This window comes from Hylobates moloch, unplaced genomic scaffold, assembly GCF_009828535.3.
Source record: "Hylobates moloch isolate HMO894 unplaced genomic scaffold, HMol_V3 SCAFFOLD_7, whole genome shotgun sequence".
Lineage (NCBI taxonomy): Eukaryota > Metazoa > Chordata > Mammalia > Primates > Hylobatidae > Hylobates > Hylobates moloch.
In genome coordinates, this window is record NW_026652282.1 from 126498052 (window position 1) to 126525627 (window position 27576).

The 27576-nt window shown below is 40.4% G+C and overlaps 1 protein-coding gene across 9 annotated transcripts in view; it reads right to left on the reverse strand.

Moving 5' to 3' along the window:
* MTM1 (myotubularin 1) overlaps positions 1-27576 on the reverse strand; it is a 125568-nt gene that overhangs the window by 26370 nt on the left and 71622 nt on the right. For all 9 annotated transcript variants that reach the window (XM_058441594.1, XM_058441598.1, XM_032757788.2 and 6 more), the window contains 4 exons: positions 26818-26919; positions 7319-7402; positions 4934-5083; positions 553-741 (listed from right to left, as the gene is read on the reverse strand). In XM_058441594.1, the coding sequence (XP_058297577.1) occupies positions 553-741; positions 4934-5083; positions 7319-7402; positions 26818-26919 (525 nt within the window). The remainder of the gene's footprint in view (positions 1-552; positions 742-4933; positions 5084-7318; positions 7403-26817; positions 26920-27576) is intronic.

The window sequence follows — 27576 nt, forward strand, 5'->3', positions numbered from 1 at the left end:
GCTTACAGCAAAAAGTCAATTGAGACAGACTTCTTTGAAAACGGTCAACTTTGTGCATGTTTGTGCTTGGAAAACTCACATACGTGGATCTACTCATTTCTTGAATTATCTTAGGTAAATGAGAATACACATATGTGAGTATATACGGGTATGGGGGAGGGAGTGTTTGAGTAAGCATGCAAATTTAGTATTTTAATAATTACAGCTTCCCATAGCTCCTTACAGATGCCCCAGTAGTGTACACAATGAGTGATCATCCACAGCTGAGAGGGCTTTAAAGAGAATCTAACTTTTTCCTGCCAAGGTCCTAGCCAAAACCCAATTTCATTACAGTCTAGACATGCCTATTTACCTAAAGTTTATTTGCATTTGATTTTGATGTATTCAATTTTGTTTAAGTTTTGTGATTAAAACTACTTTCTATCTAAGAGAACTGGTTTTCTTAACTATTAATTTAAACCCATGTGTTTCTATACCATGGCAAAAACATTCACAGAAAACACTGCACTCCGTATGTAAGCTAAGTGTCCAGCACATCATAAGTCCACTCACCTTGTTGGCCACTGCATTTACGCTGGGTCTTGCATCATAGATGGTGAGTTTAGAAATTTGTTTATTAGTCTCCCTGATAACATCGAGATATTTCTCATCATCTTTATTTCGTTTCCCGCTCATACCGACAAGAGGCTGGCTGCAACGCACAATGACCGTCTTATTTTCTGGATGAATCCATGACAGCACCTATGGTTAAGTCAGAAAGTTTAAGCTATCAAGAAAGCAAATCTCCAAGCAAACAATTAAAACTGCAAAACAGTAAAGCACTGACCGTTATCAAGAAGTGAATCTGACTGTGCTAAAATAGAATACTTGTTCACTTGCAATCTCACAGTGTGCGTGTGCCCAGAGACATGCATTTAATAATATAACTCAGAAACAAGTACAATTACCAGTCTTTTCTTAATTAGCACCACATCCAATATAAATTAATTGCTTACCTAAAAATAGTTATATCACTTAAAGGAAATTGAAAGCTTGATCCTATTTTAATTATGTAGCTTGCACTGGATTTGTTATCATATAGAAGCAGCTTTGGCAAAACGTGAGAGGTAAAGGAAATCGTCTCTGGTACAGTATGTTTCTCGTAATACCAACTCTGTCTACAGATCATGTTCCCAACAGTCTCAATTCTAGAATCTAACACAGGAAGGAAGAAAATCTGAGCAGAGCAAAACAGATCTCAGGACAGCCCAAAGAGCGAAGATCTGCTCGTCTCCACAGTGCAGTGTGGACATCCAATGCCTAGGGGACCTCATCAAGCCCTGATTCCGAACCTGTCTTCTCTAATTTTATACACAAGTCTAGTACATTTGCTCCCTGGTTGCCAAGCTCATAGCATGTGAAAAGTAATACACGTAAAAGGTAGCTAATAATGTAATATACCAAAAACGACAGAATTGTACACTTGAGATGGGAAATTGTTTGGTATGCGAAGTAGATCTCAATAAAGCTGTTAAAAATGGGGAGCTGAAGAATTGCAGCACAGTGGGCGACAATGTGGACTTTGGGGTCTGGTGCCATCTCTGCCATGGCTCTAACCTCAGGCATTTCACTCGCAGCTTCTCTGGCTTCCCTTTCCTCTTCCATAAAATGGGGAGAATAATATAATCTCATAGGGTTGCTGGGTGGCCTGAAGAAGAATGCCCAGAAAGTCTGTAATAAACACTGGCTCGTGTTAGCTTATAGAGGCAGGCCCAGCAGCCAGGAAAGTCAGTTAACAAAAACTACAAAATGCAGATACAAAGAACTAAAGAAGCATAATCACGTGGGCTCACTCAACATAACACCAAATTCCCTGATGTCTCTGAAGTTACCTACCCCACGATGGCAAATGACAAACATTGATGTTTATAAAAATGAGTGTTTATAATGACAACAGGTTATTGAGAAAAGATTATACGATAATATTTATTCATTCTCAGAACAAATATGGTCCTTGCACCATGCTAGAGATCAATTAAAAACACCATCGTAGCCCCTGCCTAAGAGTCCAAAGGCTCAGAACTGGGAGCCTTGGAGAAGGCACTAGTGGGACCTAAACCTCCACCTTCCAATCTATAATGCACAGCACATATGAGATCTGCCTTCCCTTCCCTCTATGGCCCTGGTATCAAGAGAGACAAGAGACATGACATCACTTTAAAAGAGCAATTTGCTACACATTTAAAAGATTTATTATTTGAGAAAGACCCTCATCAGTTGTAAATTTCAGTCGGGCCATAGGCAATGGCCTCCCTTCCCCCACCCCTCTTCTCTTTGTGGTGCCATGTTAGGAAACGCTACTCCTCTGGGTTGTTTCACCTCTTAATTTCTTTGCAGGAGGGGGGATTTTTACTACTTTTTGAAAAGGATGCTTATTACAGAGCTAAACAGGTACAAATAATGTTCATTTCACAGTGTCAACTACCATGAGTGCTTTTACAGTATATGGCACTGTATTATTATTAAAATTAATATCTAGAAGCCATAGATAATTAAGTACACAAATATCTAACCACTGAAAGATGTTTATTACAGCATTATTTATAATAGCAAAAGATTAAGCAGAAGCTGAATGTCTCACAATGGAAAACTAATTAAATCATGGTACATCTACACACTGGCATATGAGCAGATCATATTTAGCAACATGGGAAGTTGTTTACAAGATATTGCTAGATAGAAAAAGACACAAATTATAGAATAATTTCTATAGACTGAGACACAAATTATAGAATAATTTCGCTTTTTTCAAATACATATATATATATGTGTGTGTGCGTGTGTGTGTAGATACATGCTTAGAAGGAAGTCTGAAAGGATATATACCAACAGTGTTAACACTGCCTCTCACTAGGTGGCAGACTCCTTTTTGCTTATCAGTATTTTTTATAATGCTTAAAATGAACGTGCATTACTTGTACATTAAAGACTCATAAAATTCAGACAAATCTGTTTAAGAATAAGAGAACACATATCCATTAATGGAAACATTTAATGCACATTGATTATTTCTCTACCCAGCGATATTTTATTACAGTTTGTATCTTATTTACATGCAAAATAAGATCTCTTTCCTGTCATTTCCTTTTGTATTTTTACATGAGCTTTTATAAAAAGAACTGACTATCAGATATTATGATTTCACATTAAAGGCACATACATTTTCTGGGTGGAAGCAAAGCTCTGAGACTTAGCCAACAGCCGGGTGGTTAGAAAGCATACTGCAAAGAACATATTACCACGCTTAATAGTACCTAATAGTAGATCTATAAATATGTAGAGGTGATGGGGAACTTAGTCTTTCCTACAAAAGCTATTTTAGAAAAAATAAATACAAATTGGTGGCCATGATAAAGTAAGAAGGATCAATAATATGACTAAATAAAAAGTTAAGAAATTCTATCTGCTCTACAGTGCATACTCATTCATTCAGAATAATGGGGACTACTGGATCAAGATGGCAACCAAGCATGGTGGAAAGGGCACAGTTGTTTAATTTTCTCTGTTTCAAATCCCATGGAATTCACCCACATACACAAATGACACGGTAGATGCTCAATAAATATGAACTGAATGAATACATGAACAAAACTGAGCCAGGCTACCCTAGCCCAGTTGTCCTTGTGAGCAAGGCATGTATTAGCAAGACAGACAGCCAGCCAGGGTAGGGGTGTAGTCTGTGGCTATGGTACAGAAGAGCGTGTCCAAACAGAGCACAGGAAGACTGAACTTGTAACCCTAGCTTCATTAGCATCATGTTCTAACAACATGAGCTAAAGAACATACTTTCAAGTACAATTTATATCCTGAAGATATGAACAGACACTACTAACTGGAGAAGCAAGTGAATTAAAAAAAATCATTACATAAGGCATTTACTAATTTTAATGGGTAAAATAGTAGTGCTATAGTGGGAAAACATGACAGACACTGCCTTAGCAGAATAATCACAGTTAACATCACTAATAACGGGACAAATCAACAGCATGTCTCCTAAGGTGGTGCACTGAGAACACAGCATCACTTCTGCAGTTTTATGGCTAGAAGTGTGTAACAAGTGAATTAAAAAAAATTACAATTCATATTAGGCTGACAATACAAAAGTTTTGCACAAATATCCTTTTAAGGAAAAAAAAAGTCTAGACTTGAAAAAGGCAAGGTAACATTAAGTCTTAATTTCTTCAACCTTTGTTTTTAAACATTTACTTATTACGAAAAAAAAAAAAAACCCAATGTACTTATGACAGACCCTGAAAATTAGCAGGGGAGAATACCTAAATTTTTAGTCAATTTTTGTCAATGTTAGACAGTATGACATGCCCATTAATATTTAAGGACCAAAAGAGAGCTTCGTGAACTAGGCGCAGTGATACCGTATGGATAGTGTCTGGAATAATCTATACTTGACTCCAGTTAGACAATGGTATTGGGGCAGCCTGCAAAGGTGACGGGGGTGAGCTCATGGTGAGTATATGTCAAAGTCTGTGCTGACATATTTTATAACAAGACAGTGTGTTCTTTCCAGCATGATTTATCTGACATTTATCAAGAGCCTATCATATAGTATCATGTATTGTGCCACAAAGACAAAAGCCACAGGAGCCTGTCCTTCCTTGCTTCCTTCCACACAGCACTTGGTTCCCATTACTTGCAGCCCCTCTCTCGTAGAGAGCTCTTTACTTGCATTCATTCTCGATCCTTAGTTGCAAGCTCCTAGAAGGCAGGTGACGGCACACTTCTTCTCCAATCTGGTATGGTACTTTGCACTCAGAAAGCACTTAGTAAGTATTTTTTGGGATAGAATTCCAAAAGGACTGTTTCTCTAAGTTATATGACTACCATTCTTATGGCCTAAAAGGTGCTCTTCAAGAGAAACATTAATTGCAGTACTCACTGGAATTCGGTTTCGGGACCTAAAAGTTGCAACTCTCCGGAGGTCATCATCTGAGGCACGATACGGAACCACCAAAAGAGCAGGGTAAGTGTCACAGAGCTCATAGCACTTATTAATAAAAGTTATCCTCCAATGGTGATTGGGCAAGCCCTGTGAGGAAAAAAAGAAATTCAAGTCAGTATTGCTTGACCTCATTCTCTAGATTTGGCCTTGGGCCTCTTGTCTTCCTTCTAGCAATATGTGCACATGCCTCTTTGACCACAGGGTGATGGCGGTCTACCTATTTATAATAAGGGTGCCAAATCAATAATCCAGACAACGTAAGAACACAAGACAAAACACTGGTGGTTTTTACAGTTCTAAACTATACTTTGTAAATACAGATTCTCTTGAATTCAAAGGAACTCGTCTTCCTTTATTTTGTGTCCACATATTCTTTACTACCTGTACCACACAGACAAACCCAAGTTCATCCCCCGCCCATGCACCCCTCCCATCCCCTAAAAAAAATACCCTGCTTCATCTTAATCTGGCTCTAACTGAGGGTAGAAAAGAGATCAGGCAACTTCCTCTCCCTGCTCAAAATAGAGTGAATGCTTCAGTCTGCTCCAAAGTGGAAAGAGGCTGAGCTCATGAAGAAAATCACAGAGGGGAAGTAAAGGAAAACCCCTCTGGGGAGGCTCATTTCGCCACCTCCGATGAGTTTTTTTCAATCAAGTTGTTTGGAATCAATGATCGCCCTACAGTTTGTGTGAGAAATACACTCATTTGCATTTTAAGCAGACTGCTAATGTGACAGGGAGACACAGAAGACACCTCCCATCCTATCATCTCCCCCACAAAATTGTATTTAGTATGGAAAAGATTCAGAGGTGGTGGAATATTCTCTCCCCATTCTCACAAATGCACAGATACACACACAAAAGTGAGCTATGTGGGTGTTTGCTTTGGGGGACAGACATTGTACCTTTTCTTTAGGTCTGGCCCTAGAGACCACGGACCAAACAGATGTTGAGTCTGATGCTGAGTCCAATTAGACAGTTATAAGTCCCATCAGAAAGTTATAAGAAAAAAAGATTGAATATAATGGCAGTCTAGAACAAAATACCTTCAACAGTTCATATATGCATGCAATCTTAAAAACAGGAACTGTTTTGTTTCAAGCTAGAAGCTTTGAACTAAAAAAAGAGTCTTAATGTTATCAGTAATACTTCAAAAATAAGGTGAAAATATTTTAATACATCATTTACAGAGGTCTCCAAAACATGCAAAATGTTTTCATGGTCCTTCTTCCGCCTCAATAGCTAGTCCAGAACTGAGGCCATTAAAGTGGGAGGAGTGCAAAGCCTTAGAAAACTCAACAGTCTAAACGTGACTTATGGAAGCAACAGGATATACTATCTCACATGTGTTCTAAAGCTAAACTCCTGCACCCAAATTCCAGAGCGTCAAATCTGCTCATGAATATGCAAACCGTTAAGACTAAAAAAGGAAACCAATCCAGATTTTTCATAGTGAAGGTGGTGACTAGATGGTTCTTCTCAAGTCTAGGGTTCTACAATTTTACTTTATATTCACTACCTTTTCATATAAAGCAAATGGGCTGGATCTGATTCTCAAATCTCATTCAACAAAACTTTTCAATTATCTTAAGAGCTTTGTAGAACAAGAATTGTGAATAATCCCATCGCGCAACTCCTAGCTGTCTACAGATTTGGTTATACCAGAGGTCAAACTGTGGCTCTTGTTACATATTATGCACAAAATTCCCTTAACAAAAATACTGCAAGAGACTTTTGTTCCTGAACAGCAATATGAGACCAAGCCTCTTGCCTTTATTATAGCAAATAAACATGCATGTAGGTGACATTCATATAAGAGAGCAGTAAAGGCAATTATAATGTACACTTATCAAAGCTTCCTTGAAAAAGACATCACTACAGGAAAACAGTTCTAATTCATTTGAATCTGCAAACTGAAATTAATATAATTTAAATCTAACTGCAAATAATAGTTAAGCTCCCAAACATGCATATACATAGCAACATCAAGTCCTAAAGTGTAACTTCTAAAATGTTTGACGTTTCTAAATCCTAAGTATTTAACTCATTTCATAAACACAAAATTGATGCTCTTCATATAGGAAAGGAAATAGAATTTAGTGATCCAGTCTTCGATGCAGCTTGCATATGGCAATGGAATGAGCTTATAAGTTATACAGTAATAGAATGAGATATATTGTACAAAATGTGGATAATATCACCACCATTGAAAAGATATTTAGCAAGGATGTCGCTGATTTTCAGAAAGCATGGCTGATGACATACTGTCATAATGCATGTTTCAGGTTCATCACATACCAGACAATAGCATCTAACAACTTACCTGCCTCCTGTATTCTTCCACTGGATTGTAAACTGTCCATCCATCCACGTTAAACTTTTCTTCATTTAAAAATGCAAATAATGGCTAGAAAAGGCAAAAAATAAATAAAGTTCAGTGTGAAGGAATAGTCTACTATTATAGTACATCCTTTGATTTCTCGCAAAATAAATTTCACCAGATTTGCCGACCATGAAATTACAACCCAAACCAAGACTTATAACAAAAAAAAAAAAATCCAGTGGAAAACTCAGATCAGACTTATGCTAACTTCTATCTTGAGTAATAGAAAGAAGCCTCAATTTTCTATGGCTATAAATCTCTCAATTGTTCTTTTAATGATGTTCCACAAAGAAATCAGATTACCAGACCAAAAAGTGCCTATCAATTTTAAACAGTATTAGCAATTGATCAGGTACAAGCCACGAAAAAGAAGGAAAGGAAGAAAAATAAAATTCAGGAATTATTGTTAAACGGTGCAACTGTCTCAAAAGGGAACAATGACGTGTTTATTTTTTAAAAAGATAGGATATTAAGAAAACTCTGAGCTAACTGTTCTCTGTGAATTCTGAATCAATGCCCTGGTTTCTGTGAAATGGCAGGACTCAGATCTCTCACCTCTTCTCTATATATACTCACCCTCGACATGCTGTTGATACATTTGATAGCTTCAAATACCATCCATACTCTAGTGACTAGTAAGGACCTATCATTCTCCAGCATCCCCTCTGAATTCCAGACTTGGCTATCCAAGTGTCCACTCTACCACCCCACCAGACTGCCTAAGAGGCATCTGGAGAACTCTCAAGTTAACATATCCAAAGCCAAACACCCTTGGCTCCCCCTACCCAGTCCTGCTCTTCCCACAGTCTCCCCATTTCAGTACATGACTTCCAGCTGATTGAGCTGAAAACCTTGGATTCATCTTTATCACCACATGGCTACCACCCTGGTCCAAGCCTCCATCATCTCTTACTTGGTTGATTACAAAAACCTAACTGCTCCCCTGCTTTCATCTTTGTACTTCTCAAGTCAGAGTGACAGTGTCATAGGTCAGATGAAGTCCTTTCCTTGCCCAAATCCTCCCGTAGCTTTCCACTTTGTGAGGAGTAAAGGTGGAAGTCCTTCCAATGGTTTATGCAGCTGTCTGCCATCTGCCCATCTCCCCCGCCACATCTCTGCTCTCAGACTCACTCGCTCCACGTAAGTCACACCTGCCTCCTGTGCCACTCCCTAAAGGCACCAAGCACATGCCACTCTCAGGGCCTTTGCGGCTACTATTCCATCTGCCTGGAATTCATTTACCTCATGGCTTCTTACTTCTCTCACATCTCTGATCCAATAATCTTAATCAGTTAAGACCTTCTCTGACACCCTACATAAAAACATGTTACCCTCACAACAGCACTCCCTTATTCCCATCTGATTTTCTCTATCACTTATGACCATTTGACATATTACATATGTACTTGTTCACTGTACATATATACTATCCCCGCCCCTAGAACATGGGCTCCATGAAAGTACACACTTGCTTCATTCCTATCCTTTATCCCCAGTAACTACAATGGCGCCTGGTCAGAGGTAGGCAGAACACAGGCTCGCTGACCGAATGAAGACACGAAGGCCCACACAGCCCCTGTACAACCATCTTCTCTGGAGGCGCTGCGTCTGGGCACTTTTCCTCTATGTAGCTCCCTCCCCATCTGTTTTCCTCTGTCATCAGACTAATCACTTTGAACACCAGTGTTCCCTCCCCTACAACACAGTGTATTTCTGGAAAAGCATCTTTCAGCAGCAACAGTTTTCTGCACGTGAATGGCAAGAGGTTTAAGGTGAAAACTGCCCAAGAACATGCTCTCCAGAATGTCTTCTCAAACTTTCCCAGGCATGCAGCACACTCTGCAGGTCTCAACTATGGCAGCGCTAGGCCCGAGTGCTGTTTATTCTAGATGGCTGGCATGATAAGCACACACTGGTAATGATGCTGACCAAGCTAAGCGATGCACTGAGGCTTTAACCTGACACTGAATCCACAGCAATGCTTAATTATTCAGTACCACTAGGGAAAATATGTGATTTCTGTTAAGTTTAACTTAAAGACAGAGGGACTTTGGGCGAAAATAGCACTAAAATGTTTGGTGCACTCATTTATCATAAACAGAATATATGGGACATGCCTAAGCATTCTCTCGACAATATATCATTACTGTGAACATCTGATACTGCACTGGTCAGTACTTGGCACAGGTAAACATTCAGGATTGTTGAATGATTTGAGTGATGTACTGTTAACATGGTTGTAGATGGTTTGAGACCTAAGGCTCTAATGTCACTTTAGAAGAAAACCTAGAACTTGCTTTCTTGAAATAAGTTCCTGACCTCAACATGGTTTTTGTTCATTTGTTTTAGTTATTTGCATCTTTCCCATGAAGCTCAAGTGAATATGGCAGCTTTTAAAAACCAAAGAGAAAAATTCCTAAATTGAAGGCCCAGATAAAGCTTTCCTTCCAGAAAAAATCATCATGTGTAGTAATGCTATCACTATTAACTTTCAAGCAGCATTTTCAACCTAAATTACTATTTTTTCAATCCCTAATGTTAAAGCACCTTCTTTTTTTTGCTTCCAGTATTCCTGTATCTTACATGAAAATTTCTAAGTTTATAAAATTGTTATCAGAAGATCAAAGCTATACGGCCTAAACAAAAATTATCTACATAACTTCCTTAATATGTTTTATAAAAGAACCTGAACAGAAGCAACATCAAAATTTTTTGTCATCAGTATGAGACTGAGACAATGTCCCCATGGCAACTACACATCAGATGGCCTCTCTCATGAGATCACTTCTATGACGATACTTCACATTCTAATATCCAGAGTGAGTCAACTAACTGGTATCCTTTAACCCGAAACATGTCTATTAGAACTGGTGACAAAACAACTCCCAGTTTACTGTTGATGCTAAGAGCCAGGCTTGGACCCCAGATATTTCAGGAAGAATTATGAATCGCACAACAGCCAAATATTTCTCCTCATGAAGCACATAGCCACACATCTAATATTAAATTGGAGCTTAGGGTACAAAAGACTGGGTGCTTAAACCAATATTTTCACCATTCAAATAAATTAGCTTACAAACACAGAAAAACATTTTTCAAAAAGCATTATTAGGTAGTGTTTATGTGGTGTTTTTATTTAAAAACTAAGTTTTCCATAAGCTACTTGGCTCAATTGAAGGGAGCAGTCTGAAAGAGCCAATACCATTTTCTAAACTTGAAAGTAAGAGGACTTACTTTTCAGATATATTTTCTTTTTTTCTTAAAGATTAAGAGAATATAGGCTCTCAGAGTAACATAAAGTTGGATTATTACAAAAACAAAAATAAAGCAATAACAAAACACATTCATCTGTACCTCATCATCAAAAAGTATAAAATTCCCTACAAGTGGTAACTTGTTACAAGCCTAATTAAAGCTATTTCAAAATTGTTAAAACCTAAAGTGAATAGGTTATACGTCTTGAGGTTTTTAGCTGTCATTTACTTTCTCTTCCAGACAATGTATTCTTTAGCACTTTATTAATGTGTTGACACTTTCAACTATTATTCTTAAATATAACCTTGGGTCAGTTTTGACCCTTAATTTGGGAACTCTAAATCACATGGAGAGAGCTGGCTCTCAAGTATTTTCCATTATAACCATCAAGCAGAGCGTCTTGTTTGCTAAATGGGTAATGATAAAGCTTACTCAGTGAACACGTCCAAGTACTGACTTCATTGACTATGGAAAATTCAAGAACGATTCAGTCCCAATTGAGCAAAGTCTTAGGACAGAGAAGATGTTTTGCTGAGCATCACCTTTCAGTTGATGCTTCAGCAAGTCCTACGTGGCTTTCTTCTAGGGTGTGGTCCTTATCTACGGCTCTGCCTCAGAATCGGGGGTGAAGTGGGCTGCTTTTTCCAGATGCTAAACCATGCCCTGTGCCCTGCCTCACCCCTACTGAATCAGAATCTCTAGGGGGTGACTTTCTACCTCCTTGGTCCTAGAAGGGCCATGTGGGATGTACCAGAACTCTCAGGAATGTAGCCTAAGGATTCTGTGTGGTCAAGCTGTTGGGGAGCTACTTTAGTTTGTTTTAGATTATTTTGAAATAATTATAGATGCACAAGAAGTAAATCTTCAGCCAGCCTCTCCAGGTGTTAACATCTTGTATAACTTTTAGCACAATATCAAAATCAGGAAACTGACAGAAGATACTCTCAAATGGCCACCCTCACCTTCCTCAAGTGAGCAAGTCACATCTTCCTTAATTTTGCTCTATATTAGTATTTGGGCATTTCATCAATTCACAATTCACTGGATCCCTACTAGTCAAGAGATACTGTACATGGAGACTTTTTTTTTTTTTTAAAGCAATCATGTGCATTGTTTCTGGATTAAAAATAGCACAATGTAACATTTGAAAAATGTTAAAGGACAAACTTGAGATGAAACTCTCTGATTTCACACCAGGGATAAAAACAGCTCTGACATAGGGAATATAACTTGTCATTTTAATTTAGCTACATTTATCATTGTAACTTGTGGGGGTAAAGACTCTGAAATGACAACAGATTTTAGCTTTCACTTAATTAGCCATTATTTTTAAATGGCACCTATATAAAGATGCACTGATTTCCTTAAAACATCTAGATTGGATTTTTTATTTAAGTGGAATCTATAAATGTTAATTCTTGAGTTTCCTTTGAGGACGGACAGCTGTCTGTCACTGTCATAGGCCCTCTCCAGCTCATAATCAGGGGAATAAATTGATAAACTATGAACATTTAAAAGTGTTTTCAAATGATGTTAACAGCACGCAATGGCACAACTGATGAATGTGATTTTTCAGGAAGATGACTCTTAATGACCTATGTCTCCAAATACCTAAACTTAAAACTTCAGGGAACCACTTACTAACTGCTTCTTTTTGTTTTTGAGACAGAGTCCTGGCTCTATCGCCCAGGCTGGAGTGCAGTGGTGCCATCTTGGCTCACTGCAACCTCCGCCTCCTGAGTTCAAGCAATTCTCGTGCCTCAGCCTCCAGAGTAGCTGGGACTACAGGCACACATCACCATGCCCGGCTAATTTTTTTTTTTTTGTATTTTAGTAGAGACAGGGTTTCACCACATTGCCCAGGCTGGCCTTGAACTCCTGAGCTCAGGCAATCTACCCCCCTTGGCCTTTCAAAGTGCTTGGATTACAGGCGTGAGCCATCACATCTGGCCCAACTGCTTCTTTCTGGATTAAATTTTGCAACGTTTGAACAGGAATTGAAGCTAGCTTTTTTTTTTTTCGAATTTGATTTCTGAAATTAAAGACACTCATCTTTTTAAAAAGCTTCCATCTACCATTTAAAAAAAAAAAAGCTACATTCAGTCAACCACCAAATTCTACTGATTTTACCATCTGAATCTTTCTCAAAAGCATCATCTGGAGTCCCTGTCCATTGCCCCATTTCAAGCCCTCATCATCAAGGACTGGGGTGACTAGCAAAAATCCCCAGTAATGGTTTTCCTCTCTCCTCCACTCCCGTCCCCTCCATCTACTCTGCACACACTGCAGCCCAGCAATCTTTTTGAAATGGAAATTTAATCATGCCACGTTCCTGCTTAAAACCATTAAATGGCTCCCTTCACCTTCAGATAAAAAGCAGACGTTCTGAGTGGGGAATGTTAGGCTCTGCAATCTTTGGCCCAGCCTCCTCTGCCCCCAGCACTATCTCCTGTTGGTACCCCCACATGCACGCTGTGCTCCCGGACACCAAACTGCATGTGAGTTCAGCCTGCGTCTGTGCGGCCTCTTTGCATGCGCACAGACTGTTCCTTCAGTATGGCATGCCAATTTCTGCCTGACAAATGCTCCTACTCAGCTTGCAGAATCTGACTCCTCTAGGAAGCCCTGCTTTGTGCTCCTGTGACATCCTGTGCACCACTGTATCATATGCATCTGTTTGTTTGCATTACCCAGGAAAACAGCACTCCTTGGGAACAGGAAGTGGGTATCAGCTCTAGATCCCTGAGCACAGCCATAATGTAGCATTCTGTAATTGCTTAAGCAACAATAGAAAGGAAAAGAAAAAGAAGAGGAACAAGGGGAGGCTCGTTCTACCATACAGTGCAACATCTTATAAAGCTTCAATAGTTAAAAGAGCACACCTGGTGCATGAATAGAATAATTAATGCAACGAGAACCTCTTAGAAATAAAATCAAACATGCAGAGGAATTCAGTGTGAGATAAGGACAGCACTTCAAATCAGCAAACTAGTCAACAAACGATATTGCAACAAGAGGGCAAGAAACAGTTGGATTCATATCTTATACTTTAACTCCAAATAAATTCCAAATAGATGAAATACTGAAATCTTAAGGAAGAAACCAAATTACTAGAGGAATATGAGATAATTTATTTTATTTTTTATTTATTTTTTTTTTTGGAGATGGAGTCTCACTCACTCTGTCGCCCCGGGTGGAGTGCAGTGGAGCAATCTCGGCTCACTACAAACTCTGCCTCCCAGGTTCAAGCAATTCTCGTGCCTCAGCCTCGTGAGTAGCTGGAATTACAGGCATGCGCCACCACACCCAGCTAATTTTTGTATTTTTAGTAGAGACAGGGTTTCGCCATGTTGGCCAGGCTGGTCTCGAATCCCTGACCTCATGTGATCTGCCTGCCTCGACTTCCCAAAGTGCTGGGATTGCAAGGTGTGACTCACCATGCCTGGCTGAGATAATTCCTTATAAGTCTGAGTAGGGAAGATTTTCCTAATTGGGATAGAAGGCTCAGAAGCTATAACAGAAAAGTATGCAGAAGAATTAACATGGCAGGCCTGAGGCTGCTCTCCTTAGAAAGGCCTGCATACACGGTTGGCCTTGCCAGACACTTGGTAATCTGGATTTCAGCAGAGTTCTCACCATTCCCTCACTGGTAAGATTGGTTCACTGTGCCCAAACTGTTTGTATAAACAATGTGGTTTACACTGAACTCCTGCTTTTCTTCTGGAAGCCTGGAATTTTGCTTGTGCTAGGCAGTGGGTGCTTACATGGCCAACCCCAATAAACACTGTGGACACAAAGTCTCCAGTGAGCTTCCCAGGTGGGCAGCATCTCATATGTGCTGCACAACTCATTGCTGGAGGAATTAAGTGCATCCTGTTTGATTCCACTGGACAAGAACTCTGGAAGCCTGTGCCTGGTTTCCCCCGAATTTGAACCTATGTGCCTTTTCTCTTTGCTGGTTTTGTTTTGTATCCTTGTGCTGTAATAAGCCATATCTGTGACTACAATCATATGCTGAGTCCGGTGAGTCCTCTTATCGAATCACCACACGTGGGGGTGGTTTTAGAGCCCCTCAACACAGACTCTCAAATGCTACCAAATAAATAGAAAACAATTCTCCGTAGCAAAATCCATCATAAAGTCAAAAAACATACAGGAAAAATATTAGTCACTCATATTAAACATCACTATAGCTATTACATAAAAAGTACCTACAACTAACAAGAAAAAGACCAAACATCCAAACAAAAAATAGGTAGAATATACAGAGAATGGAGAAATGCAAATACAAATAGCTCAAACCTAAAGATATTCAATTTTACCCAAACAGGATAAATGCAAAATAAAACTGGAAGCTACATTTTCACCTATTAGATTGAAAAAGATTAAAAGATCAGAAAACATACTGATCTTGCTATGGGTTGCTATGGTAAGCAGAATAAAGACCTCCCAGCCAGGGCTGGGGCTCACGCCTGTAATCCCAGCATGTTGGGAGGCCCAGGAGGGCAGATCACCTCTGAGGTCAGGGGTTCAAGATCAGCCTGGCCAACATGGTGAAACCCCATCTCTACTAAAAATACAAAAATTAGCCGGGTGTGGTGGCCCACACCTATAATCTCAGCTACTTGGGAGGCTGAGGCACGAAAATCGCTTGAACCCAGGAGGCGGAGGTTGCAGTGAGCTGAGATCGCGCCACTGCACTCCAGCCTGGGCAACAGAGCAAGACTCTTGTTTAAAAAAATAATAATAAGAAGAATGTCTTCCCAAAGATGTCCATGTCCTAATCCCTCAAACCTGTGTTACGTTACCATATATGGCAATGAGGAATTAAGGTAGTACATTGAATGAAGATCATAGGGTGGAGAAGCACATTCACTGGGCAATGTCTATTGGTGGATGGAAACAGATACATGACAGTGTATATAGCTCTCTACCATTAGGGTTAAGGGAGAAGGAATGTGAATCAGTTAAGTGTATAGGCCTAAACTATCAATGGATGGAGACGCAATAAACTGAAACCTTGGTTGTCTATGAGGAGGGCAATGAGGTAGCTGAAGTGTGCTGGGAGGGAGATATTTTTTCTGTATACCCTTTTACAGTTCCTGAATTGTCAATCATGAACATATATTACCTATTTACAACTTAAATTAAAAAGTAAATACTTATTGAATAAATGACCTTTCTAAAAAGCAGAATATTCTCACTGATGCTACTGGTTGCTACTGATTCCGATTAATTCGCTCTATTTACGTTAGTGTATTCACTCGATAAACATTTACTGAGGCTCTACTATGAACAAGGTATGAAGTGGAGAAAAAGGCAAGGAAGACACAACCTCTGTCTTTAAGGAGTTGGAAGTCATCCAAAGGAGAGAGATGAGGAGGGCACATAGAGAGGAAAGCAGCAAGTGCCACAGGTGGGAGAGAGAAAGTACTGTGAGGCCCAGGGAATGCCCAGCTTACTTCTTGACAGATGGGGCTTGGAGGGACGTTGTTGGTATCTGAACTACCCTGGAAGGATAAGACAACTCTGGACAAGACGAGAACAAAAAGGCACAAATGGCAGCCAAACTCAGAGAATACATGGCCACTGGCGAACATCTCAGTCTACACACAACTCCATTGAGTGAAGACAGATAACAAAAAACGGAGAGAGGTGGGCCATACTGTGAAAGAGACAGAGATCTGCCTTCGCACCGACAGAGAGGGAGGAACTGGCTGAAGTTTGGGGGCAAGGGATAGGAGACAGAATGGAGGTCTTTCTACCTCAAACAATGTTCCAACAGTTTAGAAGGGAGGAGATGAAGATATGAACTAAGTCAGGCTGGGGAGGCAGAATCCCCTGGATTTAGTACATGCTACGAATCAGGGGCCAGGTATGGTGGCTCATGCCTGTAATCCCAGCACTTTAGGGGGCAGAGGCAGTAGGACTTCTTGAAGCCAAGAGCTTGAAATCAGCCTGGGCAACACAGTGAGACACCATCTAAAAGAAAAGAAAAATAAATTAGCCAGGTGTAGAGTCATGCACCTGTGGTCCCAGCTACTCAGGAAGCTGAGGTGGGAAGACTGCTTGAGTCCAAGAGGTCAAGGCTGCAGTGAGCTGTGATCACATCATTGCACTCCACCCCGGGTGACAGAGCAAGACCCTGTCAGAAAAGAAAAGAAAAGAAAAGAAAAGAAAAGAAAGAAAGAAAGAAAGAAAGAAAGAAAGAAAGAAAGAAAGAAAAGAAAAGAAAAGAAAAGAAAACAAGAAAAGGAAGAAATGAAAACCTCTGATGGCCTTGATTTCGAATGTTCACATTTGAATGAACCAAGAGGACGATGATATCATTAAGAGTAACTAGGAACACAGAGGAGTGGGTTTCTGGGGCATATGAGAGTCATTTTAAACAGACCTTTTGGTGTTGCTTGAAGTTCTGTAACAGCTACAGGGAAATATAAAGCTATAGATTTGGAAGCCATGCTTAGAAAGGCACTGTTCGTGGACATGAGTTTGCCCAGGGCATAATTCAGAGCAAGAAGGACAGACTTTTGTAGAAAACCCATGTCTAGATGGTAGAAGGATGCAGAGGAGCCAGAAAAGAAGTGAGAGGCAGAGATCTCAGAAGCTATGGGGAAAGTTAGGTTTCAAAAAAGAGGGAGAGGTGTCTGCAAATGTGATTGTCTATATGCCATAACGGGACTTCTGCTGAAAACACCTAAAAATGCTGGATATAACAGAGACTTTTTTACTCAGAAGTCAAAAACTAACTGCAAACAGGAATGCAGACAGCAAGAGGAACACACCGGCTTTCACTTTCAGGCCACTTCCAGAACTGGTTTTCATGGCCTCTTGGGGCACAGGAGGTAGGGCCTGAAGACCTGGCCAAACCAAAATGAGGAAACCTCCCAAGTGCTACACTCAGGGGAAGGATGAATGGGAAAGGACCACCTGGGGACTTCAAGAGAACCTTCCTGTCTAGATTATTGGTGCCAAGCAAGGGAGGAAACAAATCCCTACCACCATCCCCCACTAGAAATTTGTAGTCACAAGTCAGCCCTTAAGTAGTATGTGGACCAAACTCACAAAACTTGGATGGTCCCAAAAACATCCAACCTGAGAATTTAATTCATAAGCGTCCCAAACCAGTTGTGCTTCAAGATGCCTGGCAGAAAGAAACACAAACCCTCTCTTGGTAAAATTGCCTTCAGTCATATGCTCAGAGTATTCCCACAGATAAACTTCCAAGGAATAGGAATTTGCAGGCAATAATCACAAGACACACCCACATCAGAAACAAAGTGCCATGAGCCAGCAAACACACACACCTGTGGTAGAAAAAGGCCACAAAGACTTCGGGTATTGTAATCATCAGATGCATATTATAAATTATATTTAATGTGCTTTCAGAAGTCAAAAAGAGGATGAGAAATCTGAGCACAGAAGAAATTATAAATAATGGCCAAACAGATCTGAAAAAACAATCAAATAGAACTTTTATAATTAAAAAAACATAACAATGGAAATTTTAGCAAACAAAAACTCAGATCAGGCACAGCCGAAGTAGAAGATAAAACTGAAGAAATTACCCAGCTTACATCTCAGGAGACACAAAGGAAAGTTCCATCAATCAGCATTCTTTAGATTTTATACATATTTTATAAATATCCTCTTGTATCTACTCAGTATTTTAAAAGCAGCACTTTGAAAGGAAGGGGTGGGATAGCTGAGAGTCAAACGATGGTGCAGTTGAAAGGCATATGGTCTAACAGACTACCAAGTTTTCTAACTTGTAGGGCCTTGGGTCATTTTCAGAAGAATCATTCCACTCCAGTGAGCGGGCTAGAAGACTGATTGCAATGAGTTATGGAGTGAATAGATGCGGGCGGGGAATTCTACGCTTCTGACCATGGACAGCAATGCTACAGGAGGCCAGGTGAAATGTCAGTTCCAGAGCACAGGCAATAGGGAGAAGAACCAAGCACATTTCAAGGCTGAGAGGGAGAAGGTGGTGGAGACAGAGAGATCAACGAGAATAGAGGACCAAGTCTTAGAGGAGGCAGGAAGGAAGGAGACTTAAAAGCATAACTAGTGTGTCAATTTGCCAAGTTTACTGTTGATTCAAGAAAAAAAAGTCCTGCCCCAAAAGGAAACAGATAACTAAGACATAACTTTTAGTCATTAGGCCACATCTAGGCTAAAAGCATGTGTGTGTGTACTTCATTTCAGTGTCCCTCTGAAAATGAGTTGTTTCTTTTTATCTATTAATTCCATATCAGCCCAGAAAGTAAGGGTCCACTAAATTTAAGCCTCGTTTAAAATTGCAAAGCAATTTATAAAAATTTCCACATTTCTGAGGCACAAAATAAAACATCCTATGTTGGCTGGACGCCGTGGCTCACGTCTGTAATCCCACCACTTTGGGAGGCTGAGGCGGGCGGATCACAAAGTCAAGAGATTGAGACCATCTTAACATGGTGAAACCCCGTCTCTACTAAAAATACAAAAATTAGTCGGGCGTGGTGGTGAGCACCTGTAGACCCAGCTACTCAGGAGGCTGAGGCAGGAGAACAGCTTGAACTAGGGAGGCGGAGGTTGCAGTAAGCCGAGATCATGCCACTGCACTCCAGCCTGGGTGACAGAGCAAGACTCCATCTCAAAAAACAAAAAAAAAACCAAAAAAAAATCCTATGTTAATTCTCCATTCATAGGATCATTTATACCTGTCGTTCAGATGATCATAAAAGATATATACCTCCATAACGCACTCTACTTTTATGAAAATCTTTTTACAAGTAAGCACAATTGGAGTAGAGCAAGAGAGGACACGGGGTAGATATGGTAGTGTTTAAGCCATACGGCAGGGCTTGATGTGGTTCACCAAAGCTAGGCAAAAAGAAATAAGCAGCAAAGACTATGAAAACCAAAGGCAGCTGTAACAAACACCTGCAAATGCTGATGAGCCCTGCTCACAAAGATGCTGCTGTCTGGAAGACCTTGCTTCCATCCTTTGCATGCAACCTAATGTACTACGCCAGCAGTCCTCAGAAGGCTGCTGGTCTCCACAGTAAAGGCCGTGCAACCCAGCTGCTTCTCTCCTGAAATTAGAGTTACCAAGAGCAAGTTACCTCACTTATGTCTTTTCTGACTGACATAAGAAGGTCAAATATCTCCCACCACACACACGAAAACAAAAATTTCGCAACTATATGACTGCTAATCAGTTCATAGAATAACAGAAATATTGTGATGCTAAAGAGCTTAATGCAGAATGTCAAAGAAAAGTGGCAAGTGCAGAAACATAAACCTGAATGAGCCATGTTTCCCTAAAAGCAGTAAGCCTGAGCAGGGTCAAAAGATGGAAAGAAAAACATGGAAAACCATTTCTGAAGAATTCTTTTCATATATATCGCTGCCCCCCATATCTCACCCTTCTAGGTCAGATGCTTTCTGGATATCATGCTCTGACTTTTTTCAAAGAGTCCTTTCTCAAGGTACAACCAATGGTTTGTTAATAAGAATACTAATCTATATATAGCATCTTTCTTTGAAAGAGCTTAAAGTGCCCCACATGTTATCAAGATTACCTTATTAATAGTCTTGGGCAAAAGCGTGCTGGGTAATCATCCTTATTCTCTACACCTGCTGGGAAAACGGCACCCTAAGAACAGAACTGACATTTATTGGGTACTTACTGCGTGCCAGGCAGCGTCGTAAGCACTTTACATTTAATCCTCACAAAACCCCAACGGGGTAGAGACTGTTATTATCTCCATTACAGATAAGAACACAGAAGCACATAAACATTGTGTGACTTCCAAGGTCACCAAGCAGGTAAGTGACTGAGCTGGATTCAGACACAGACCACTGGACTCCAATGGCACATGCTTGTTACCACACACCAGAAAGGCTCTGCAAACATGTCCCCTCACAGGGTCTCCCCATCAGTGGCTGCTATGAGCCTGGCACCCGGGTCTCAGGCTTCATTTCTTCTAGCCCTAGACTTCCTTTATGTGAGTCTATATCCCACGAGTTTATTCATAAACTCTAAACCTTCACTTAAAATTCAAGAAAATCCACGTGCGCCTATTGCTATAAAGGTAGATTTAAGTGACTATATTAACGCCTACAATAACTTAAAGTGCAGGTTATTCTACATATTCTACCATTACCTAAAATGGTGTTTTTCAAACTTTTTGGACCACGATTAACAGTAAGCAATGCACTTCAACACCATGACCCAATACACACATACACCAGAGAGAAATGTCTCACGTAGCCACACTTACCCATATTATGTGTTATGCTCTTATTCTATTCTATTTAAAAATGCTGGCTGCAACCTAGTGAATTGATTTTATGACTCACTAGTAGGTTAGGATTGACAGTTTAAAAAACTCTCATCTAATATGTGTATTATCTCTGATTATCCCATCTGAATAAAAAATGAGCAAACAATAAAGAAAATCAATAAAAGAACAACTTCGCCATTGAACATATCACCCCAACAATCAAACTCTTTATCTTTCTGTAGCACTATCAGGCTCTGTTTAGTTATACATGATGATTTTGATTTCTGCCTTAAAAAAATCGCCATACTATCAGAAACACTGACATTTATTAAAATATATCATTTACCTAGAACTAGTATTGAGCTGCATGCAATTTGAGAATTAAGTACAATTTCTAGTGTTTGAAAAGCAAAGCAAATAGATTTTAAAAAAGAAAATAAATGAATAAATTTCTATTTTTGGCCAAAATAGAAATGTTACTAAAAAAAAGTGCGCATCTTACCAGATTGACATAACACAGAAACAATGAAGTTAACGGTTTGGGGTGAACTCTGTGTTGCTGAACAGCTCAAGTTCAATTCAAAGTGTTAAGTCATGACTTGAAAACACTGAGTGGTGAAAATACTAATGGGACAGGAGGCCAGAGAGAGCCAAAGGGGTGGTCTGAAATGGAAAAGCCCACTCACGGTGTATTCATGACCTGGCTGGAGTCAGGACCCAGCTTGCTTGGCCTCCAGACACCATTTCATAGATGCAACAGCACGTTCACTTCTGACTTCAAATGCCAATAAAAATCACTAAGATAATCTGCAGCTGGCTGAACAGTTCCAATAATATTAACAAAGTGATCTTTTTCGAGCAGGGGTCCTTTGTATTGTTCAAGGCAATCAGGCTTATGTTACCTCCTAGGAAAGCCCTTTTTGGCACACTCCCACATTCCCCACTGTGACAGTTTGGAAACTTTTCTTCCCCTCCTGTCTCAGAGAAATAATGGTCCCTTCTCCTCTCCCAAACTGCCCCACAAACTGGGCTGGATCCCATCCCCCTCTGCCTTCTTCAGGATCCTGCTCAAGAAAAGATCCCTTCTCTCTCTTGCCTTGAAAAGAGGCAAGATTTCTTTCCACAAATATATTCATTTTCCTTTTTCAAATTCTAAGGTAAAAACTTTCTTCCCTCAACATGCCTGCTACTCTTTTTTAAACCAACTATGCTTCCTTTAAACACTTGCAAACTGGTGTTTGTCCCCTTCACCCTGAGATCATTTTCTGAGATTTATAAAAGCTCAAAAAAAAAAAACAAAAACAAACAAACAAACAAACAAACAAAAAACGGCCGGGCACGGTGGCTCACGCCTGTAATCCCAGCACTTTGGGAGGCCAAGGCGGGCGGATCACGAGGTCAGGAGATCGAGACCATCCTGGCTAACATGGTGAAACCCCGTCTCTACTAAAAATACAAAAAATTAGCCAGGCACACTGGCGGGCGCCTGTAGTCCCAGCTACTCGGGAGGCTGAGGCAGGAGAATGGCGTGAACCCCAGGGGGTGGAGCCTGCAGTGAGCAGAGATCACGCCACTGCACTCCAGCCTGGGTGAAAGAGCGAGACTTCCTCAAAAAAAAAAAAAAAACAAAAAAAAAAAACAAAAAAAAAAAAACCCAAAAAACAAAAACGTATGCCAGGCACTGGACTAGGCACTAGAGTTGCAAAGATAATAGAAGGAGGTCCCGACTTTAACCAGGTCACAGTTAGGGTCAGGTCCCCAGGGAGCTTGTGATCCATCTCTCCAGCTCTCCCAGCATTGACACCCATGACATCCTGTTAATCCTTTCCAGGCTCTTCCCTCGCCTCTGTAACCGTTCCGTTTTCCGGCTCCTTTCCTATCTTCACTCCCTAAAGATGGCCTCTCCCAAGATTCTGGGTCGGGACTTTTTTATTACATACCAGGATTACTTTACCAGGGCCCTACAAACGGGCTTCAGAGGGGCCAGAAGTCCTCTAAAATTTTAGGTAAGATTTTGTACACGACTGCATGTTTGAGGGGAAGAGAAATGATAATTTACATCGTATTCTCAAAGGAGCCCATAACTTCAAATGGCTTAAGAACCACTATTCCAAATCTGCATCTCTAGACTCTTTTCTGAGGGGCAGGCCTTCAGCGGCTTGCTGTCAATTCTGTCAAAATACATGAAATGCTATGTGTCCAAAACAGAACTCATTGTTCCTCCCCCTTCCCCTTTCTTCCACCTGTTTCTGCAAATAAAATCTTTTTCTGACTTCCCTACTCTGTGGACAATGCCCCACCCTCATCACTCAAGCCCCAGACCTCAGAAGTCCTTCACTGGAAATTCAATCCATTCTTCAAGGCCCTACACTAACAACTATCAATTCCATGTAGGCTTTTCCAATTTTGGTTAGATGTGGTCTCTTCTTCCTATGAGTCCCCAGTGGATTTCCTTTGCGTTTCTCTTGCACAAATGAATGTATACTATCTTATGTTGGGGCTAAACATATTTGTCATATCACTACTGTTTGACTGTCACATCCCTCAGTGGGACTAGGTATCATTCATCCTACACACTACTTAATCCTTGACTGCCCCCACTGCATCCTGACACCACCCAACACAAGACATGAAATGAATTTGACTGATGAAACAGTTGCACATGTGGACTTGAGTATCAGGGACTGTTATTCCAAAAGCAGGGTCAAGGGCTGATCTGTTTCAATCTGTATCTTGCATTGTATTGGTGACTGGCAAACTTTTTTTAAGGATGAATTTCAGTGATTAAAACCTAAGATAATGTCACCTTCCAAAACTTCATATGAGCAATTCAGTTGACTTTTTTTTTTTTTTTTTTTTTGGCAGTTTGCTACTTTATTGACTTCCTAAAACAAGAAGCAGGGAATCTCAGCACAGGTATGAAAAATATGGTCAAGTACCAGACTTGAGAAATCAAGCCCTCTGTGGATGACTCCAATAACAGCAACAGAGATTTCTAGGTTTTGGTGTTCGATTTGTAATATTCAGAAACATCCATCTCATTTGTTTCCATATAGTGATTTTTCCTTCCTTTCTACTAACCCGAGTTGAAGAAGAAACCCATCATTACAAAACTCCCATGCAGGTGTCACTGTGCTGACAGTAGAGAGAGAAATAAAGGCTGATCCCTGCCTTGATAAGCTCATAATTTATCAGGCAGTGGTAGGGGGAGGTAGGAGATAGTTATGACAAAATTATTCCATAAAGCACACTGAGATAAGTGCTCTCATAGAGGAACTTGCAAAGACTAACAATTGAGAGGTAAGATGAACTCTCACTGGGGGCACACACATATGGCCTGGAAAAGGACAGAGGACAGATTAAGATGTTGAAGGCTAAGTGTGTGGAAGATGGGTATGCAAGAGACGAGGGGACTGCAGGTAAAGGGGATAGCAAAATCTGAACCAAGAAAGTATTGTGTGTGCCAGAAGAGCATAGGGCAGCCCTGTGCAGCTGCAGTGTAGGGCACAAGCTATGAAAAGTAACTGGGGGTTTGTTTTTTGAGGGGTAGAGGGTGATACAGTAACATGATCATATTTAAAAACAAAACAAACAACAACTGGCAGCATTGTGTAGGATTAGCTGGAAGGGGAAGAAACTGAAAGAAGGGAAGCCAGTTTGGAAGCATGGATTAAGGTAGGAAGCATAAGTAGAAACGAGAGGAAATAGCTGGGTGTTGCTACTAAGTAGAACTTACAGGATTCAGAATTGATGTGCCTATGGGAGGAATAACGGGGAGGGGGGGGGGCGCGGAATTGAAAAGCTGACTTCAAGTTATCAAACCTAAACAACTGGGGATCCTCAAACTTGCGGGACATATAGGATGAAAGGTAGGTTTCATGAACTGCAAAGAGGTTAGGGCAACAAGAAGTTTGTGAGTCTTTTTTTTTTTTTTTTTTGAGATGGAGCTTTGCTTTTATCGCCCAGGCTGGAGTACAATGGCATGATCTCAGCTCACTGCAACCTCTGCCTCCTGGGTTCAAGCGATTGTCCTGCCTCAGACTCCTGAGTAGCTGGGATTACAGATGCCCAGCACTACACCCAGCTAATTTTTTTATATTTTTAGTAGGACAGGGTTTCACCATGTTGGCCAGGATGGTCTCGAACTCCTGACCTCAAGTGATCCATCCTCCTCGGCCTCCCAAAGTGCTGGGATTACAGGCGTGAGCCACGGCGCCAGATGAGCTTGTGATTCTCAGACTCCCAGAGGAAAGAATTTGAGGGTTAGACTCATCGGACTCACTCAAGGACAATATCAGGGTTAGATTTAGAAGTCATCTACATAGCAGTGACAACTTTAAACGAAATGAAACCATCAAGGCAAAGTTAATAAGATGAGAAGAGGGATGAGAGTGAAGACATATTTACATTTAAGGAAAAGACAGAGGTAGTGGAGACTGGAAAGGAACAATCAAGATGGTGCAGGAATACAGAAACCAAGAGTTTCAAGAAGACAGTGGTCAAAATTGTTGAATGCTGGGGAAGAGATCAAACAGAATGAGATGGAAATGAGCCACTAGATTTGGCCAGTAATGAGCTCCATACTGGAATGGGTTGGAGGAATGAATGCACTGGAGATGAGGATAGGCTAGAATATTCTTTCCAGAAGTTTGGCAATGAAGTGAAGGATGGGACAGTAGTATAAGGGGAAAGCTGGTCCAGCACTTGACTTTTTTAGGGGAGTACACCCTAGAAGAAAGAGAAGATACCAGAGAAAGGGGATGTCTGATGAAGCAAGATCTTGCAGGAGACAGACTGGGGCTTCAGCTCCTTCAAACCTGCCATTCTGTCAATTTCTGATAATTTAGGGCCAGATATGCATAAATCAAGACAGAACACATTTCCTAATTGAACTTTCATCAATTAGACTCACATTCTCACTTTCATAATAATTAAGAAGATGTGTTCCCATCAGACTCTCTTTTTATCCTAATAGAATTAAAAACTCTAATATAGACATATTTTTAAAAATCACATATTTAATCAGAAACTTAGAAAAGGCTGAAAATAGATTCAATTATGAGATCAGCACATTTGTTCCCAAGCATTACATTTTCATCTGCGTTCAACACATGCCTCTTCTACTTAAGGGTCCGTTCCATCACCTTCAGTTTAGTCTGCAATATGATCATCTTATACTTAAGATAAAGGCATTTATACGGTATATGTTGTAAATAATTATTTTTTCACTCTCCCCTTAGCAGGTATTTGCACCTAAGTTCAAGTCAAACTGAGGAGGAGGACAGGGGTTAGAAGATTCAAGTAAGGCACGGCAGTAAAACAGGAGGCAAGGCCGAGGCAGGATATAAAGAAAGATTGTTCTAAGAGCAAAACTCATAGAAAGGCTTATTTCAGTCATGCAGTAAGAGTAAGGTTACTCCAGTAGTTTGGTGAAGAGGAAGGAAAAGTTTTAGGTACATATACTGAATCACCTTTGGACTAAGTCATAGATTACAACTAATTAAATGCATAATAAATTGGTCCTGCCAATTACATACTAAATGCTATCAAATGACATTTGAAAGGTTATTCTTTTCAAAAATAAAACTGCCCCTATTCAGCTATTGGTGCAGTACCTACACCACACACCTGTATTTGTTCAAATGGCATTTAGGCTCAGAGACTTTGCTCCCATTTACAACTGGAGCCACAAAAGCCTGACACTCATTGCTCATTAGCTCCAAAGTTGACTGACAGGGGAGAGACCTATTCCCTCTGGAAATGATGAAATTATTTAATAAACACCTCTGCAGACACAATCACACTGGGAAAAACAACACAGACATTAAAAGAAAGAGGATCCCAGTTTGCAGGCAGTTTTCACAGAGGAGGCACTGAGAACCTTCCCACGCTGAGGAGAGCGCTGGAATTTACCAGACTGTGAGCCAGGGGAAACGCGTATCTCGTGAGGATCTCAAACATATCTCTTCTGCTGTGGCCTTCCTGTTTCAAAGCGAACCTCAGGTTTCTCATGTCCTGGGGGCAAAGGAGAAGTATGACAGTTCAGTCTTCAAAGAAAGTCATGTTAATTAGCAAGAAATCTTCCACTCAATTAAGGGAGAAGATTCACTTACCTAAAAGGGCAATTAATCTAAATTATTACAAAATTGCTTTGTTTTATATGGTAATTTGATATATCTGGTTTAAGAACACCTGAAAATATTTCCATCATAGCCATGAATGTAAAGACAAGATAAAGCAACTAGCGCTAAGGAGAAGACAGAGCCAAAATTCATTTTATAAAAAGGAAAAAAAAAAATCAAACCTTGCCTTGCACAACATCTACTATGATCCATCTACTTTCACTGGGTTCTGAGGTATTTAACATCTATTATGGTCCATCTACTTTCACTGGTTTCTGAGGTATTTTTAAATTTTTTTAAATTTATTTTATTTTATTTAGTTTTTGAGACATAGTCTCACTCTGTGGCCCAGGCTGGAGTGTAGTGGCATGATCTCGGCTCACTGCAACCTCCGCCTCCTGGGTTCAAGGGATTCTCGTGCCTCAGCCTCCTGAGTGGCTGGGACTACAGGAATGCACCACCACGCCCAGCTAATTTTTTCTACGTTTAGTAGAGATGGGGTTTCTCCATGTTGGCCAGACTGGTCTCGAACTCCTGACCTCAGGTGATC